Genomic DNA, 18,726 nt, shown 5'->3' on the forward strand with positions numbered 1-18,726 from the left:
GGCGACAAAATTTGTCCGATAACTCATGGCAATGGGTGGTGGTTTAATATATGATCAGGTCATTGTGCATTTCCTCACCTTTCTTCCCGGGGAAGAAGTGGAATTGAAATCAAGTTCCATCATGCCGGGCAAGACATGTTGATTGTGGCCATCAATGCTATAATTGAGGCTACCCTCCTATAATAGATGTTGAGGATAAATGGATGGGTGGATGGATGCAGTGTCACAATGAAAGCCGGAGTGTGTAGATTTCTTCGAGGTTTAGGAAGAGCAGCTGTCAAGAGTAGTTGTTATTAAGCCATCGGGCCTACAATCATCCGGAGGCCCGTGCAGGAGAAATACACAGATACAGGACAGGCAATGGGCCTGCCATTATGTACCTAATATACAAATTTACTTGATCATGATCTACTTATTTTCTTAAATAATTCTTTGGAGAATGATATATTCTTCAAAGATGCGGTCATTGAAGAGAGAATTAAATTTTTGATATTCTTTCTGGATTTCATGTATGAAATGAGAATCTCTTAGATACCATGTCATTAGCCAATAATATGCAGATACTTTGGAATCCTGATCCTGCCCAACAACCATGGACATTAGACATTTGACTATAAACGCAATATCAAGTTAAAATACTCTCTACCTTGAATTTCTGGGGCATAGAATGTTACTGGCCTGTCATCTTAGTCTGTTCTGAACATGAAACATGTAGTAAAAGCCCAGAGTAGCCAAAATGGTGGGTAATACAACTGTCGTTTACTGATCGCCGGTCACATTGAATGAATGTCAGGGTAAAAGAGTTCGCTGGATTCCTGCAGTTCATTTATCTTGGAAGCTAGATTGGGTGTATGTGTCGTCATTTACTATTTTCAAAAATCCAGTGTGTATGGATAAATCAGGTCATTCCACGTACGTACGCTACGTTTTGGATGAGCTGTTCATGTATGAATTTCTCCACGCCCGGTTGAGTCATCCAATTACTATGAATAACAACGGGCCAAGCGACCTTCATGAGATAGGCGAGCAAGTAGATTGTTGGATGGTATAGACTGAAGACAGTGAAGCATGCTGCTCCGAACTTCTTCCTCCTGGGTGAAGAATGGCGAACATGTTTTGGTTCGAGACGCCAGGCCCACAATGACCCTCTCTGGCCAGTCATCCCAGAATCCTATGATAATCGAAGATATACGGAATCGAAGCAACGAATGAAAGGATCATGAGCAACAAGGTTCTGAAACGACCTATCTGCACTAATTCATACTCACCAGGAGTGAAGTATATTGCGAGGAACCATTATTCATAATTGCTTTGGGAAATCCAATAATTGGCTCCGTAAAATCTGTTCCCCGATCCCTCATAGACCCTTCATCAGAATTCGCAGTGCCCTCAGGATGATTGATTTCGCCTTACTCCCCTGACAATTCATGATATCATTTCCCACCATCCTGTATTTTTATTGGTCTCGCCTCTATGCGGGGAAATCATTTGGCCAGCACTTTTCCTTCGTCCATCCCTTGTCTTCGTGCTTTCCGGCATGGCTTATCAGTTGTGCCTTATTTGTGTTGACCAATTCCATCTTGCAGAACTCGCACTGCAGCATAAGTTAGCCTCGGGTATGGATAAAAAGATACGAACAATATGCGGGAGAATATGAAGAAATCCCTGGACGTACTTTTGATTTTGGTGCGGCGGGTTTGACTGGGAGACCATTTGCCTTGACCGGGGCGCGAGTACCTTCCTTATCAGCCTTCTTGTGCTCACGAGCGATCTGTAGGCAAAATTAACTAACGGATCATGATTTAGTAGTCTATTACAGAGATTGTACGCACTCTGTCTTTCTTGGAAATAGGCATGATGAAGGATGGATTTTGTAAGTGAAGATGGTGAGAGTCGAATCGAACTTTGCGAAAAAGAAAGATAAAAGATAACCCTATCGTTACAATGGGCTAGTCCCAGAATTGATGGCAGTAAATTGACGCTATAATTATCTTTCACCGCCCGGACAATATTTCCCCGATAAATAAATCTGTGGGTAAAGTCTAAAATACATCGATATTTACGGAGAGTATAATTATATAAGATCACCATACTCCGAGTTCAATATCGGACTTTGTTCTTAATATCTTCTCAATTATTCTCCAGAAAGCCTCTGTATTTGTTCTTTTCTTTGACTTTCTACAGAAACTATAGCTTAAGGTTCGAATCAAAAAGTTCTACAAATTTACCATAACTGCATCCATCACCTGTCTATCATGACTTCTTTTTACAGTCCAGTTGGAAAGTAGTTATTTCCAACTGCTCTCCACAGCACCCTTCTAAATAGATCGCTGTTGACTTGTCCATCTTTCCCGTTTCTAAACTACAAACTTAATCTTGACCAAGTGGAAATATGTCAAACTATCATTCATTAAACAAGCCTTTGAAGTCTGGAAATTCCTCCATCCGCCTCATTATGATCGAACCCCGAGGCTCTTAAGACCAGATTAAACGCTATTTATACTGTCATACTAGACTCTTCCTCATGCCCGAAGGGTTTCATACTTCTCCTTATCCATACCCTACACAACTTTCCGTGCCTATAATCAACGCATCTCCCTTTCTTTCGCCCACTGCACTCTCACTACTGTATTTATCCACAATACAACCTCCAGTTCAAAAAATTTCTGAGGACGATCCAACCGTTAATAAATTGCACTGTAAGAACTCTCCCCAAAATCAGTTTCTCTAACGCCAGACTCTCCAACATAGGAACCGTAAACAGGTATTCGCTCAAGCTGTTGCTTCTCAATCATAATGATTTAATCATTTAGTTTATAACAGAGTATTTTGAAAAAAAAAAAAAAAAAAAAAAAAAAAAGGCTTGGATATCAATATATACACACAAAAGAACACCAAAACTCTAAATGAACAAAAACTCCCACTCGCTAACCTTAATATAACCCTTTCTCTCATAACATCCTCCCGTCCTGTCTGTCCTTCACCACACTAAAGCCCCCATCACACCATCCCACCAATCACCCATCAAAACAAAACTCCACCTAAACAGAAAAAGGAAAAACCTTTTGCACGCCCGAATAAACAATCTTACTCGTCATAGCCGGTTTCGCAGCCGTCGTCGTACTCGCCACTTTCCTAGAAGTAGTAGAAGTAGCAAGCGTACTTGTTTTCTTAACCGAACTCGTAAGAGTACTTTTACTTTCTACCTTGCTGCTTGTGGCGGAACTATGTGTACTAATCTTAGAAGAAGGAGTAGCAGTAGTAGGAGTAGCGGTAGAAGTGGGAGTAGATATATTCTTCACACCACCACTACTTTTAGTATCTGTAGCTGTAGATTTCGCAGTCTTGATACTCGTCGTACTTGAGGAACTTGAGGTTTTTACCGTCCCACTTCCACTTCCGCTCCCGCTTTTGCTTTCACTTTCGCTACTAGCATCGACCGTGGTGTATATCTTAGCAGTGCTTGAATGGATAATTGTTGTAACATCACCAGTACCTGACACTGAAGCGGAAGATTTCGAAGACGTAATGGTAGGGCTTGTTTTACTACTTTCTTTCGTTGTACGAGATCCATCATTCGAAGTCGAAACTCCAGTTTTGGCACTCGAAGATAGATGTGCAACGGATGATGAAATACTAGTACTTGTACTCCTGATTCCAGTAGAAATGGTACTATCGGTACAAGTAGTATCGACAAGCGAGGAAACACGTGCTGTGGCGACGGCGGAAACGGTAGATGAAAGGTGTGTGAGGGTGGAGGAGTGTACACTATTTGTTTGACTATGTGCTGTTGCTGGATAACCGGGAATAGCTATGCCTCCAGTGACAGTTTCAATGACGGTTTCGATGACGGTTTTGGTATGGACATATCTGTCTCTGTGTGTGTGTGTGTTGTGTGTGTGTCGTGTTGTGTGTTGTGTGTTGTTGTGTTGTTGTTGTTGTTGTTGTTGTTGTTGTTGTTGTTGTTGTTTTGAAGCTTGGGTTGTTAATGAGAAGATTGGGATTTGGGGTAAATATGAGGGAGAAACTTACGTTATCTGGGAATACGGATCCAAGATCCAATTGATCCCTAGGAGGAATAGTGTGTCTTTTCTCAACAATCGATATAGCATCCGGAGCCACAGATCCAGGATCTAATTGATCCCCAGGAGCAATAATTTTCCTCTCCTCCAAATGCGCCGCATCACCACTCAACGACGTAACCGGAACCGATCTCTCCAAATCTCTAGGCGTAACCGGAACCAATACCTCCAAATCCCCCATCGATCTCCTACCCCGATCCAAAGACCCCGAAGTAAAAGGAACCAACCGCTCCAAATCTCTCTTCGAATTTGACGGCGGGAAAGGAATTAATTTCTCGAGATCTCTCTTCTCCTGTGAGATTGGAACTAGTGTTTCTAATTCTCCTGTAGCTCGTTTATCAACTCCCGAGGTTGATGGTAGAGGGATTAGTTGTCCGAGGTCCGCGCCGGTGTTGACAGGGAGTGCTAATATCTGTTGGTTTTAACGTTAGTATATCTCTCGGAGTGTGAGATATAATGGGGAAGATTAGGGAAAAGTAGTTATATTGGGAGGAAGGGGGGAATATACCAAGTTGGGCAGAGCAATTAGCAATAAAGCTGTCGCTTCTCTCAAAGTGAGACGCATCTTGGATTTCTTTGAGCTTGTTTAAACCGGTTGATATGAGGTGATGGATAAAAATTGAGCGTTTGAACAAGTGAGACTAGCTCTGCCACTTTCTCTCCCTATATAAAAAATGCAAAAGTCGCGAGAAAATGAGTGTATTGAAAAAAAAAATGAATGTATATCACGACTCCAGTAAAGAACGACAAAAACCTCAAATCACCACGATAAAAAAACCAAACCACAAATCAATAGTAAAAGAAGAACTTTACAAGATCAGAAAGAAGAAAGTGGATTGGAACGAAACACATGATATACATATAATACCTACCTTAACTCATGCGTCAGCAACAGTGTAACCTCATCCAAAGGATTAAAAATAATTATCTCTTGCCAGGACCCCGAGCCTGCCTCCTTTTGATAACATGACATATGCGTAGTAAAAAAAATATGCATTAAACATCAAATAAATATCAAGTATAAAAACTCTCCATCCCTTGCCCCCAAAACGCCCCATGTCAAAGTAGTATTTCCTCCGCGAAGAAACTGTTTGATCCTCAGCTTGGCTACCATCTATATTTACCAACCGCATTTTTTACATAACCTCACACGACAACGACAACGTGAAGTACATATATATATGAGAATCCCCTGGAGGGCAAAGCACCCACAAGAACAATCCCTCCACCAACATCTACAAAAATCTCCCCTATCCGTGTTCAGCAAACCACAGGATTGCAGTGCAGAAACTAAGCCAATAAATTAAAAGATCAAGGCACAAGCACAGCACAACAAAACACGACATAGATAATCCTATAATCAAAATCAAAATCAAACCCGTAAAGTACACAAACAATCATAACCCCCCATAGAAGAATCAAAGCAAGAAGCCAGAAACGAAATGAATCTCTACAGCGTAGTACTCGTTACTATTTTGAGAGGCGAGGGATCTTATACTCCTGAAACGATCAAGGATATATATATAAGATCTTACATTTTGTGGCGGTGCATTATTAACCTAGCACTCAACTCATCCGCATAATGGAACCTACAATTCCAGACTGGACCTTTGATATCCCAGTATCAATATCAATTGCGATTTCCAATCCATATATTTTTGAAAATACATGAAAATGTAAGAAGATAACTAGACGATTCAAGGGTCTAAGAAAGTTTCAATAGCTGACTATATACACTGGAGCATGAGATGAGCGCAATTACTGTCAAGCAAAGGTTTGGGAGGGAGAGCCTTGCCCCTGAACGAAGGATCGAGATGATCGTCTGCTTACGCCGAGGATATTGCGGAAGCTTACGTTGATTTTTGGAAAATTTGTATTTAGGAACATAGGATTGAAGAATACGCCGTGAGCAAATCTTATATACCTGGATGTAACCCCTTAATTACACAATTCTTTTCTTGCCACTTGTTGTCTTTCGGTTTGGACTTTGATACTGGTAACAGAGCACTGTCTCGGCAAAACAGGCTTGGCTCGTCAAATAAATCATGATTATCAACGGATGATCCTGCGTATCAATGAGAACATAGAAAGAGTTAAGTCATTGATGGGCCTTGATCCAACTGTCAATTGTCATTTCGCTACACTGTACCATAACTAATATTGCCTCGTAGTAAAACATAAATAAGAAACCATGGAGATATCCGCCCAAGCATTTGATGCTTATTCCCCTATTTAAATCTGCCAATACGCGAATCCATATATGTGCTGTCAACCATGTCACATGCCAAAAACGCCAGCTTGTAAATTCGACCCTCCACAAAAGAAAACCGCGCATCCAACCACGAGGTCTTCCTGCGCAACACAAAATGTGTACAACAGATATTAATTACACAATATGTACTTGAGATATTAAAAGATCATCAGATTAGACACCAGCAATTTGTTCGTCAATAATGACATCTTGACTATTGTTGGCTTCTTGGGAGCTTGGTACTTTCTGGAATGAGGTTTCCAAAGATACTATTACATGTCAGCTAGTCACCCTATAACAATCGAGGGGGAGATCATACCGTTAGGTCGAATAAACCAACTAAAAGTGAATGCAAAGACGAAGCATGCTGTTAAAACCAAGAAGACTGTTTGGGGGTAGGTACCAACAGTTTGAGCATAAATTAGGTTGAATATCGTAGGGCAAACGACTCTTGCTAACGCATGTAACAAGCCTGTGGCTCCTAAGAGCTGTCCTATTTGGTCGTGGGGTACATGTTTGGTTAATGCTGATTGTAATGTTGGAGAACCCACACCACCCATCGAAGCCATGATTCCAGATGCCACAAAAAGCGGACCGCTGCGGGCTAGTGTGAATCCTAGATATCCTACAATCTCGAAGATAATAGAAAGCCGAACAACGAACAAATCTGTCGAATCAGCGCCAGAGTGGCTTTCTGGTACAGGGAACCCTGATTCTCTGCGTAGTCTGTTGCGAGGTCTAGTTCGGACGAGGTAATTAAAAAGAGGGAGGATAGCAACAAGCGTAAAGACTCGCGTACTATTAACAACAGACATGTAAAGACTTGTCTCTGAAGTTCGCCATCCAAATTGGTAGCCTGAATAGTAAACCATAACAGTCATAACTCCCATAGCAACGCCAAAAATGATAGTGTCCACAGTTGCAAGTAGAACAAGATTCGCGCGAACATGTTTAGTATTTCCGCCACCGGTTGGCCACAAAACTTTTAGAGGTGCAAGTGGATTTTTGTTCTTTAATATCCTGAGCCAAGTTTGATTGGCCACAAGTAAACCTCCAGCAGCATGCTTTTCACGGGCAACCTCTTGTCGCTTTTGGGTGAGTGACTCTGGTACTACCAGTACTATGAAAAGGATAAAGAAAGTATGTATGCCAAGTGCGACATAAAACACCGTGAGTAAGCTTTGAGTTAAGTGGAACAGTGCTGCAGCAAGTAGAGGACCAATTGCAACACCAGCAAATAAACATGCGTGAAAGTAGGCAAAAGCTACCGCTCTCTTGGAAGGCGCAGTACAATCTGCTGCGTATGCATGGGTGAGTGCCATACCGGCAGTAAATGAACCACAAAGTCCGTCGAAGACAGCACCGGCAAGCAGCCATTGATATGAAACGGTATCCGGATATTTGCCTGCAAGAATGGTGATGATTTCTGTTAAGAAACCACCAAGACTAGAAATCGCCAGAATCTTCTTTCTCCCATTTCGATCAGACCAAGCCCCAAGTAACGGGGACATAACAGCGCTAAATATTCCAGTGATAATAGTGATTGCCAATGTAAACTTAGTAACTAATGATTGTACTTCAGGAATTCGACATTGAGGATTATCGGAACCAAGTAAAACAGGCGTGAATAGAAAATTTGGATCTTGAGAAGATCTTTCTGCGAGATACGATCGACATACGAGGGCAAGGATAAGATTGAGTTTTGGTACGATGATTCCACCGACTGCGAGAGCTAAAAAGAAGAATGGCAATATAAGCCAGGATACCTGGGAAAGACATATATTAGCATACATTGAACAATTGTCAGCAGAGAACATACAGATGGTTTATGCCACCATGTTAACCCCGCAAAATCTCCATGCCCTTCCCATAAAGCCTCCCCATTCCCTTCATGACTCTCTCCCTCGTGTGCTCCATCATTACCCAGTAATGGGGCTTCCTCAGACGCGGATGGTATAATGGATTTACGACCTTTTGTGTGCCTCCTTAAAGAATCCTTTGCGCCCCAAATCCTCTGCGGTTCCTCTTCCCGTTGTTCCTCATGTTCATTCTCCATTGTCTCCATCTTATCGTTATGTCGCGACTAAGTATAAGTTCGATTGGCGCATTGAGTAAAATGACCTCGGTCCAACAAAAGATGATGTTTATTGGAAGTAACTGTCCGCGCCGACGCTGTAAACACTAGCAGAATTTGGAATAAGTTATAAGAGATGATGATATAGGAATGAAGAAAACAGTCAACTAGAAAGACGAGTAAAGCAAGTCCGAGCTTATCCTCAAAATACAATCCAGCTTGCCCAAGATAGGAAGATAGATACCGTGAAAGTGGGCAGCCCAGTTTCTGTTTGCCAGAAGCTGATATGGAGTAATCCGCGATAGCTTCCTTCTAGGATGCTCGCACGGATATGACCCAATTACGGTAGTTGGGCTCGAACTCTTCTGCTTGATAAGAATAATAATGGGAGAAGCCAATCCCAACTGTCACACCATAAACATACCTAGGTACCTAGGTAGAGCAAGCATGACGACAGAAAACGGAGCGAGATAAACTCCGCACCTTGAGCGTATCATAATCCATTTGTTAATCAAATCCTGTATTGTTTCAAGAATGGAAAAGGAATGCAGTAATTCGTAGAAAAATGCTTGATAATCGATCAACAGGGATGGCGACTACCCAAAAGGCTTGGTAGCTAATGAAATAGCATTTTCTCCGCCGTTTTCCACCAAGGGATAAAAGACTTACCGCTCTGAATGCTAATTGGTGCTGGCGGCATGGGAAATTCATGGTGTGGCAATGTATGCGTACGAGAATTCTTTGTCTATGACTTCATTACATTCAATAATATACCAAGGTTGTTATGCTAGAAGTTCTGCCGGTAGATGCATTTATTTGCAAAGTTCATTGAATTTAGACGGAGGCGTACATGACTTCAGTTCCTTTTTATAGCGAAATAGTTCTTCCTAAACTTAATCCCTCTTAGCTGCAGTGACCCGCAGATCATGTCAGTCGTGATCAAATTCGGGGTAATTTATACGTCTGGAACCGACGCGGACTTTGGACATGTCAATTCCGCTCACATTCGCTTCGTAATTGTCTACAATAATTGACTAATTATATACATTTTAATAAACTTTGTGCCCCTTTTCTTACGCGGCAAATGTTCTCTCACTTCCAGCGAAGAATTTCTTAGTCTCTGCGCATTTCTCACTCGTGCATCCAGGACATCTTAATCCCATTTGAACACTACAGGCAATTCCGCTGTCTAAATGTGCTTTAGCAATGTCGGCCAATGCTTGAATGAATACTGGTGAGCCATTCAAACTTTCAGATCTCTTGATAGTATCTTTGTGGCCTGATTCTCCAATGACTTCATCGTCTAATTCATAAAGTGTTTCGATATGATCTGATGTGAATGCGACGGGAATAAGTATGAGCTTCGTTTGGCCCTTCTTGACATATTCCTCGACAGTATCGCTCGTTTGAGCTCCTAGCCATGCACTAGGCCCAACTTGCGATTGCCAACAGAGTCTATATGCATGGGAGTGACCTAATCTTTGCATCACAGCATAGACTGTAGCGGCAACTTCGGCGGGATAGGGATCACCTAGCAAGAGTTAGCGACTTCTTCAACATGACAATTCTGGACGGACTTACCTCTATTGACCACAGACATTGGTAAACTATGGGCGGAGAAAAGTAATACAACATCCTTTCTATCCTTTTCAGGATATGTCGCTAAAGTAGCCTCGATGTTTTGTGCGATAGCTTCAACAAGACCTGGGTGTGCTGGCCACCTATCAATAATACTCCAATTGATTGTTCCATCACTACCATTTGGACTTCCAGCAGCTTTTCCTTCGAGTCTCTGTCTCCACTTCCATAATTCATTCAAACTGCTTCCTGTTGTGGAACAACTGTATTGAGGATATTGTGTGAATGCTACTGCTCTTCCACCTTTCCCGCCTCCAAAACCATCCGCCAACAACTTATTATACATCTCTTCAGTCAAAGGATTCGCATATCTGAATGCAACGTATGGTTTGTGTGGTGCGGTTTCGGGTGACATTTTGTCTAATAACTTGCACATCTCTTCGGCCTGATGTTCTGACCATTTTCGAATTGGGGAGCCGCCACCAATTGCAGCATATTGCTTTTGAATCTTCGGCGTACGACGTTTCGAAATGAGAGGTCCAAGGTAGTTTTGAAAACGTCCAAGAGGAATTAAATCGGCATCTGCCTGTGTAGTAAATGGTTAGACTGAAGGAGTGGCGCGGCAGGGCATAATATACAAATAATCTACTTAAGAAATCCCCAACTTCATCTGTGGTTTGTGGACCACCCATATTCATGAGCACCATTGCCGTGGGTCCCCTCCTTCCCGTCGCATCTTGTGTCACCGGCGGCACTGGAGTCGCAAAAGGTCTGGACTGGTCTGCGTTGTTCCTTTGCAATAATGAGGTTGTGGTGGGAGAGACATTGCTTGTGAGGCGTGAGATAGTAGCTTGTGAAGTTCTTTTTGTAAGCTGTCCTACAGCTTTAGGATTTCTGAAAGACATAATGCTATTGAAATTGAAATCACGGACAGAAAAAAAAGACAATTATTAGCCAATACGCAATGATTCGTAGAATTACCTTTTATAATATTTTCTCGGTGGAGATACCACTTAGCAGTACATACCACTGCAAAGACAACTTTCCCTCACATCCGATTGCTACAAGGATAACTCAATGTAATGTGATGCTTGGATCGACGGAGCTCCGAAAATGCCGATGTCTTGAGCCAATCAATCTAGAGAGATTTGGAATGATAATATCACGTGCCTACGTATCTAGTGTTCGTGGTGATTGCTCCACCTTCGCGGGTTGACGCGTCTGCCTGATCATTTGGATATCCTCATTCCCATTCTCATTCTCATCTCCTCATCCTTTTCTGTATCTGTATTTAATATTCATTCACACATACACCTCAATCTACAGGAATTCAATTATCTTTACAGTCGTACTCTATTCCCAAGGCTGTTAAACAAGACCAACAAATATGGCAGATTCAGAAGATCGGAAACACGAAGAAGAGGAAGAGGAAGAGGAGCCTGATGAGACCGTAAGAATATTAGAATTCGTTCTGTTATTAACCTGTTCCAAATACTTACATATTAATAGGACTATCGCACACAAAAAGATGCGGTTCTTTTCGTTATTGATGTCAGTCGGTCGATGCTTACCCCTCCTCCCCCTTCCGATTCTAAGAAAGCCGATACGGATAGTCCCACTCTGGCCGCTCTTAAATGCGCATATATGATTATGCAACAGCGTATTATCTCCAGTCCAAAGGATATGATGGGTATCATGTTATATGGTACCGAGGAAACAAAGTTCAAGGATCAAAGTGGGTTGGACACCTCAGTGTATCCTCATTGCTATCTTTTCACGGACCTTGATGTACCTTCTGCGCAAGACGTCAAAGCATTGAAGGAGATTGTCGAGGATGAAGAAGAAGCGAAAAAAATATTGGTACCAACAGAGGAACCTTTGGATATGAACAATCTCTTATTCTGTGCCAATCAAATATTCACCACAAGAGCCCCAAATTTCGTGTCGAGAAGACTGTTTATTGTTACCGACAAGGATGACCCTCACTCTGGAGACAAGCCCCTGAGATCCGTAGCAGCTGTTCGAGCTAAGGATCTTTATGACATTGGTGTTGTTATTGAGCTGTTTCCGATATCGACCCCTGAACATGAGTTTGACCGCTCTAAGTTCTATGATGTATGTTCCTTACTTTGTTCCTGCCGAATTATTGTTTCTAATAGTACTAGGATATCATCTATCGTGATCCGCTTGCGGAAGATGCGCCAAATTTTGGTCCAAATAGTCTTCAATCTAAAGGCGATGGGCTGTCTTTACTAAATAGTCTTATCTTGGACGTCAACTCGAAACAAATCCCCAAAAGAGCTCTTTTCTCTAATTTACCCTTTGAGATTGGGCCTAATCTCAACATATCTGTCAATGGGTACAATATTCTTCACAGACAAGCTCCGGCTAGAAGTACATATGTTTGGACGGAAGGTGAAGTTCTTCAAATCCCAGTCGGCGAGACAACACAAATGGCTGAAGATTCAGCCCGTGTCATTCAGAAGACAGAAATCAAAAAAGCCTACAAATTTGGCGGTGCCCAAGTCCTCTTCACTCCCGATGAGCAAAAGGAACTCAAAAATTTCGGCCCTTCAGGTCTTCGCATCATAGGTTTCAAACCTCAGTCTATGCTACCCTATTGGGCATCTGTCCATAAATCAACTTTCATTTATCCAAGCGAGAATGGTTATGTTGGATCAACTCGAGTTTTCTCTGCTCTCTGGGAGAAACTTCTTAAAGACAACAAAATGGGTTTAGGATGGTATATTGCTCGCAAAGATGCTAATCCTGCTATCGTTGCTATCTTACCCTCGGTGGAGAAATTCGATCCCGCAACAAACCAGCAAATCTTCCCTGCAGGTCTCTGGCTCTATCCTCTCCCATTTGCAGATGATCTCCGTAGTGTGTCAGCACCGGGACCTATCATTGCACCAGATAAATTAATCGACAACATGCGAATTATTATCCAACAGCTTCAATTACCCAAAGCTCAATATGATCCAAGGAACTACCCAAATCCGAGTCTACAATGGCATTACAAAATTCTTCAAGCCCTGGCGCTCGAGGAAGATATCCCTGACGTCCCGGAAGATAAAACAATACCAAAGTACAGACAAATCCATAAAAGATGTGGTGAATATATCGCCAACTGGGGAACCACTTTAGAGTCCGAATACGGCAAATGGCGCAATGGAAACGAAAATGTTTTGAAAAGAGATCTTGATGAGGATGAAGTTGAGGTACCGAAAAAAAAGAAAGTGTTGGTTAAGAGTTCAGCGAAGAAATTAGGGGAAATGGATAAGGAAGAGCTAAAAAATCTGGTCGCAAACGGAGGATTAGAGAAATTTAAGGTAACTGATTTAAAGGAGTGTTTATTAGGAAAGGGATTGAATTCGGCGGGAAAGAAAGCGGATTTGATGGAGAGGATTGAGGAGTGGGCGGAGGAAAACTGATCGTCTGATGCTGAGGCGTCTTTGATATGTGTGATAAAGGAGTTTCGGCGCTATGGCATCAGGAAAATGTATTATTGGTTGTACGATTATGGATATCTACGCATATGATAGCCAGCGGCTTTAACAATAATTTCGTCACATGGGAAGGACGATATGATGAGAATTCAAAAACAAAGTTGCTTTTTTTATCATTCGCTTCTTGATCTCATGTAATAGTAATATCTTGCTTTTATAGAGAGGAACATTTAGTGATGAGATATATTCAGGATCGAGATCATCAGTTTGGGAAGAAAATAGTCACCTCACTGAGTCGTTGTTGCAAATGTGAGAGGTTTTCCCTGCTCGGCAAATTTTCTGGTATTGGTCTGCGAACTTACTCTAGGTGCAGAGACGCGGATTCAGGATTCTTTTTTAGAACACTGTTGTTGTGTGGTATACCTTCCGGTGCTATTTTGGAAGCTCGGATTCTTGGAGGGATCTGTGTAAATCTTACTGAAATTTTGCGTATTATGGTGGGCAAGTGAGAGAGAGAGAGAGAGAGAGAGAGAGATGCCATACCTGATGTTTAATATGGTTTAACAAAAGCTTTATCATCTATGTGAGTTATCATTACTTCTTTCAAACACTACCAGCTAAGCTAATACACATTTCCCTATTGAGAGTTGCGCCATCCTGGGGAAAAGCTTGATATTAGTAGGTAGGTAGTTACTTGACTAAATCAGGTAAAGAGAAATGAGGTTAGTTATTCTAGAATTTAGCTGCATTGTTGCGGTTTCTGATGGCAGTACTGTGGGATTCTAGGATAGTTGGATGGTGATGCTCGGGTAGATGGTTTATTTAAAATGGTAATTTCAAAAGGAGAAAAAAGAGTGAGATTGGGAGATGGGGAGATTGAATACTTTGAATACCTGGGAATAAGGAAAGATATATATGACTAAATAGCGATTACATTGGGGTAATAGTCTTCATAATTTCTAAAAATCTGAACTGGAAAAAAGAGGATTGTTCTTCTAATTCCTTACTCTATTTTCTACAAAATAATTTAATTTACCCTGGGACGAGTAGCAGCTTTCTACTTCTATATTTGCAGTGCCATCAGGAGTATGAGGAGATAGTAATGAGCTGAAGGTCCTTAAACGATCACAGTGTGAGATACATGGTATAAAATAAAAATACTTCGACTGGGAGATGAAAAGATAGGGAGTTATTTACCCCTTTATTCTCGATAGTATACAAAGAAAGAGAGTTTATTATGTGAAGAAGGTGATTGTGATATATCTTTGAGCCTCCATCTTAAATCTCCAATCTTCATTCTTAGATCCTATGTATATAAAAAGTATTATCGACAGTTCATAACATCTAGTAAAAGTAGATAGAATAGGAATAGGAAAAAGATATTCTATATTAAGCAAATATACTCTGATCTGTTCGTGTCCTGCAATTGTGTTGAAAATAGAGTTAAAAATAATGCGTAGTGAAGATTTCTGGGTTGATCGGGGGAAGAGAATTGGGTTACTTGAGATGCCGTTAACAGTCTGTCAATTTCACTATTTGAGAAGACTATGGGACATGACGGTTGAGGTCAAGAGCACGAACAATTTGCGACGGTGATGAAAAAAATAGGTCTCTTGTACTAATAAGAGCTATTATCTGAGCCAAGATTTCCAGCTTTTCGCAAGGCACATCGGCTTATCTTTGACTTTCTTTCCTTCGAATTCATCAGCAGCTAAATTATCGCAACCTGGTAGGATAAGTGAACGCTAGATGAAGCAACTAGCAATGATCCCCAAACTATTCCGACCTATCGGAATGATCCCCGGATTTTCTGGCTTCAATATCCACCGTATCGTACTTTCTATACTTACTTCATATATTTCGCTTCTGGTGGTATTAAAAAATTAGTCCTATTATGTAATTTGAGGAGTGAGTATATAAGGAAGCTCTTTTATAAAGGAGAGTTCTTCATAGTGTCTTGTGTAAAAGATGGACAAGCATTAATAGGGAGCAAGGAAATATCATGGTGGAGTCTCCTGCTCGTTGTTCTGGTAGGAAAAAAGTGAATTTTCTCAACTCCTGAATCTATACTCAAGCCGGGGAAATAGATATTGATATATAACGGTAATGATGAATTCATATCTTTATATGTGATATAACAATAAAAGAAATATACATACATAACAGCAAGAAAGAAACAGAGTTCTCTCAAGCCCCAGAGCACTTTACCCAGAAACTAAAGCCCATTCTTCCAAAACTCGAATCAATGAAGACCTTTCCGCATATCAACACCCTTCCTATCTTCGTCTTCAGCAAAAAGAAATTCACCCTGAAGCCCACAGATTTTCCACTAATCAGAAATTCCACTTAAATCTCCCTGTTTACATCAACACAACATCCCAGGTTAACTTTTTAGGATAGAAGAAATCAGATATTGGTATCGCTAGCTATACATATACACCCGCTACTCCTCAACCTAGCATCTTCTTCGAATTCCTTGCGTCTCTCTTCTAGCATCGATATCTACAGATTATTTTATACCCATGTGGACGCAAAATATATTTAACATTGTAGGATATTAGGGAAAGAGAACCGAGAAAAGTATGCGTAATTGCTCTATTTCTAAGTTTGACGAAAGGAAGTTTAGCTAAGGTAAGGTCTACTAAGACTACAAAGTGGTGAGCCTGTCACCTAGGCCTCCTCATGTATACTGTAATGGTATCTCATCTAGATCTATTCATCCGCATCTGTATTATATTGATCTGTTTAAAGATTCCACTAATTCTCTCTGACACTAGCAATCTTTCTAAAAAGAAAAATATTGTTCTATGGATAGCATAGAAACTGCCTGTCTCTATCTCTCTAACTCGTGTTTTCCTTCTTATGCTGTCTGCCTCTGTACAGCCTCACTGAAGATTTTGGATACTGCGACGTTGAAGCCACGCAGAGAATCTTCGAAGATGATAGGAGGTGATAAAATATGACACCATAAAGGATAGGATGATGCCGCGTGGGTGCTGTACAATTGTGGCGTGACGATCCAAGCGACTTTTCCTTCCTCGAATCTTTGAGTTCCGCATTGCTTCGTGCACACAGTGAAGATCCGAAGCATGTATACACTAAATGCCATGATCCTGAGATGTTCGTTGCCGTCAATAATTCGCATCGCGCTAATACTGCCGAGATCCTTCTAGAAGCAAGGGAATTAAGAGTAAACCAGCTCCGAAACACATGTTTATATAGTTCGCTAAGCCTTTGAAGTGATAGTAGCTTGACTATATATTCAGATAATCGTAAGTTTTGATTTGAGGCCATGTTCTCCGAGGCTGTGACCGGATCGTAAATCATCCTTTGTCGATCTTGTACATTGCAGCTCTGCAACTCCACGTCTGAAGACATATCTTCAACTGGAGAAGAGGTAGACGCCATAAGCAAGCAAATTGTCAAAACCCAGCACCAAAAATCTTACACAAAGTGTAAAGCCTATATATCAAACATAAGATGCTCGAAAACGAATAGCACTCTCATCCAAGAGATCACTCATAGAAAGACCTCTAACCACATTTCGGCATCGTAAATTCCGATCTCAACCCGATCAAACATGAGTACTACTCCCCAGCCAAGAACCAGGGAGATAGATATGTCCCAAGCTCAAACCCATTCATTCGCCCACTGCATTTCCAAATCTCTCCGCGTGGGTAAGGCTCTAACAGTCGTCCAGATCTTCAGTAGAACTGATATTATGATTAAAAATGCAATGAGCATTAAAACTCCTGAGTTGACGACGAAGATGCCGGGGATTATATCAATGTTATCCATTTTTGGTTGTTGATGTTTGATGTTGGCTGGTGGTAAGGCTGTCTCTCGAGTTGGGTTGAAAATGAGGGGTAGAAAGAAGATGGTGGAGCTTGGCGTGTGTGTTGTTTCTTTGTACTATTGTAGTTGTAGTTGTCCTTATGATATTTAGGAAAATAATTTTCCGATGAAAGAAGTCGTAGGTAGATAATTGTCAACGATGTAGTTTAGTCGAGTATATATGAGAGGTATTTTCAAAAAATGAAGAAGGAATCCTTGAGCGTAGGAATGTTGAACTTATCTACATAGGCATTTTAAATTAAAGAAAATATTTTAAATTGAATAATATGATTTCTTTTTTATAACAAAACTCTACAATCATCTATTGTGTCAAGAATGGAACAAGAGGAAAAACAGTAAAGTGAAACCTTATCGACTTCAATAATGAGGTTATGCTGAGAATAATATAAGGGAATAGAAAACTTTAATCTATTCTACATACCCTGACCATCTAAAGCTAGATATTCGACCGTGCGTATTTTGTCTACTCTAAGCCTTATGAATTAATTTAAAAATATATATTTAGTCCAGAATATCGATCTCGGTACTACCATAAGAAGGGTAGATTAGAAAGATATTCCTTCCCGCAATTAAGTAAAATACATATAATATAAAATTCTAGCCCAACGACATTGTATAGTGGATCCAGACGATCGCGCTTGCCAATATATCAAAGGAATTTGAACCAATGTATCAAGCTCTTATGTCCTGCCCCATAAAGCGCTACACAGACCAGGAATGGGTACGTATGTATGAGGCTGACTGAAGCGCGTTCTCGATGTTCGGTTGGCACCAGTCTCACACCAATAAAAACGAAAAGAAAATGGCAAAATGAAGGATGGATTGGTTGTTGGAATATCAGAGGAAGTGTATGGATGAAACAAAAACGAAAAATCTGGAATTGTTTTTTTAATTCATTTCATTCCGAATATCCCGTTGCTACTCACAATGGAATGAATGATATGAATCCAAAGAATGTTTGTGAATGGGGAATGTCTCATCCACCCAATCAAAAACAGAGACGTAATCCTATTGTCCATTCCCGATTCTTTCATTGGTATGATTGTTTGCGCCTTGCTGTACACAACATATTTTACCTCATATATCACACAGCAATGCCTCAATCCAAGCATCAATGTGCAGCGTTAAGAGAAACTGGAGTCTTATCACCAATCTTCCGGCTTGCAATCATCTTGTCGTGAAGTGGAGAATTGAGGGGAAAAGAAGCATGGTGAATCGATTGGACGATGCTTTCAATCTCGTAGCTGCCAATGCGTTTAAACATCAAAATCAGTTTAGTTGAAGGAATTTTTAGTTCCTGTTTCTTCAATTTAGACTTTGCGGGGCGCGTATGAACAAAAGTATATAGATTAGCGCCGATTAAGTGGAAAGCCTTATTGGCGCTTATTAGGTAGTATTTTTTGGGAAATCCTACCCGAGTACTATTTTCATACATCT

At 40.9% G+C, this 18,726-nt stretch overlaps 8 protein-coding genes across 8 annotated transcripts; 2 read left to right on the forward strand and 6 right to left on the reverse strand.

Annotated features, from left to right (window-relative positions):
- Positions 1-54: 54 nt before the first annotated feature.
- SS1G_02712 (predicted protein) lies at positions 55-1,304 on the reverse strand (the record flags this gene model as incomplete). Its single annotated transcript, XM_001596442.1, has 3 exons — positions 55-177; positions 917-1,171; positions 1,269-1,304. 3 exons carry the CDS (start codon positions 1,302-1,304, stop codon positions 55-57), a joined length of 414 nt encoding a protein of 137 aa, XP_001596492.1.
- Positions 1,305-1,471: 167 nt separating this feature from the next.
- Positions 1,472-1,856, reverse strand: SS1G_02713 (hypothetical protein; the record flags this gene model as incomplete). Its single annotated transcript, XM_001596443.1, has 3 exons — positions 1,472-1,594; positions 1,676-1,771; positions 1,833-1,856. The coding sequence occupies 3 exons, from the start codon at positions 1,854-1,856 to the stop codon at positions 1,472-1,474; spliced, it is 243 nt and encodes an 80-aa protein (XP_001596493.1).
- A 1,185-nt stretch (positions 1,857-3,041) lies between these two features.
- SS1G_02714 (predicted protein) lies at positions 3,042-4,647 on the reverse strand (the record flags this gene model as incomplete). Its single annotated transcript, XM_001596444.1, has 3 exons — positions 3,042-3,976; positions 4,275-4,494; positions 4,591-4,647. The coding sequence occupies 3 exons, from the start codon at positions 4,645-4,647 to the stop codon at positions 3,042-3,044; spliced, it is 1,212 nt and encodes a 403-aa protein (XP_001596494.1).
- A 1,860-nt stretch (positions 4,648-6,507) lies between these two features.
- Positions 6,508-8,398, reverse strand: SS1G_02715 (hypothetical protein; the record flags this gene model as incomplete). The annotated part of the gene is made up of 3 exons (XM_001596445.1): positions 6,508-6,602; positions 6,653-8,099; positions 8,153-8,398. The coding sequence occupies 3 exons, from the start codon at positions 8,396-8,398 to the stop codon at positions 6,508-6,510; spliced, it is 1,788 nt and encodes a 595-aa protein (XP_001596495.1).
- Positions 8,399-9,480: 1,082 nt separating this feature from the next.
- SS1G_02716 (hypothetical protein) lies at positions 9,481-10,890 on the reverse strand (the record flags this gene model as incomplete). Its single annotated transcript, XM_001596446.1, has 3 exons — positions 9,481-9,938; positions 9,989-10,567; positions 10,635-10,890. The coding sequence occupies 3 exons, from the start codon at positions 10,888-10,890 to the stop codon at positions 9,481-9,483; spliced, it is 1,293 nt and encodes a 430-aa protein (XP_001596496.1).
- Positions 10,891-11,372: 482 nt separating this feature from the next.
- Positions 11,373-13,419, forward strand: SS1G_02717 (hypothetical protein; the record flags this gene model as incomplete). The annotated part of the gene is made up of 3 exons (XM_001596447.1): positions 11,373-11,435; positions 11,495-12,100; positions 12,151-13,419. 3 exons carry the CDS (start codon positions 11,373-11,375, stop codon positions 13,417-13,419), a joined length of 1,938 nt encoding a protein of 645 aa, XP_001596497.1.
- A 2,856-nt stretch (positions 13,420-16,275) lies between these two features.
- SS1G_02718 (hypothetical protein) lies at positions 16,276-16,842 on the reverse strand (the record flags this gene model as incomplete). Its single annotated transcript, XM_001596448.1, has 1 exon — positions 16,276-16,842. One exon carries the CDS (start codon positions 16,840-16,842, stop codon positions 16,276-16,278), a length of 567 nt encoding a protein of 188 aa, XP_001596498.1.
- A 172-nt stretch (positions 16,843-17,014) lies between these two features.
- Positions 17,015-17,159, forward strand: SS1G_02719 (predicted protein; the record flags this gene model as incomplete). The annotated part of the gene is made up of 2 exons (XM_001596449.1): positions 17,015-17,111; positions 17,146-17,159. 2 exons carry the CDS (start codon positions 17,015-17,017, stop codon positions 17,157-17,159), a joined length of 111 nt encoding a protein of 36 aa, XP_001596499.1.
- Positions 17,160-18,726: the final 1,567 nt, after the last annotated feature.

The sequence above is a fragment of the Sclerotinia sclerotiorum genome, genomic scaffold, assembly GCF_000146945.2.
Source record: "Sclerotinia sclerotiorum 1980 UF-70 scaffold_3 genomic scaffold, whole genome shotgun sequence".
Taxonomy (NCBI): Eukaryota; Fungi; Ascomycota; class Leotiomycetes; order Helotiales; family Sclerotiniaceae; genus Sclerotinia; species Sclerotinia sclerotiorum.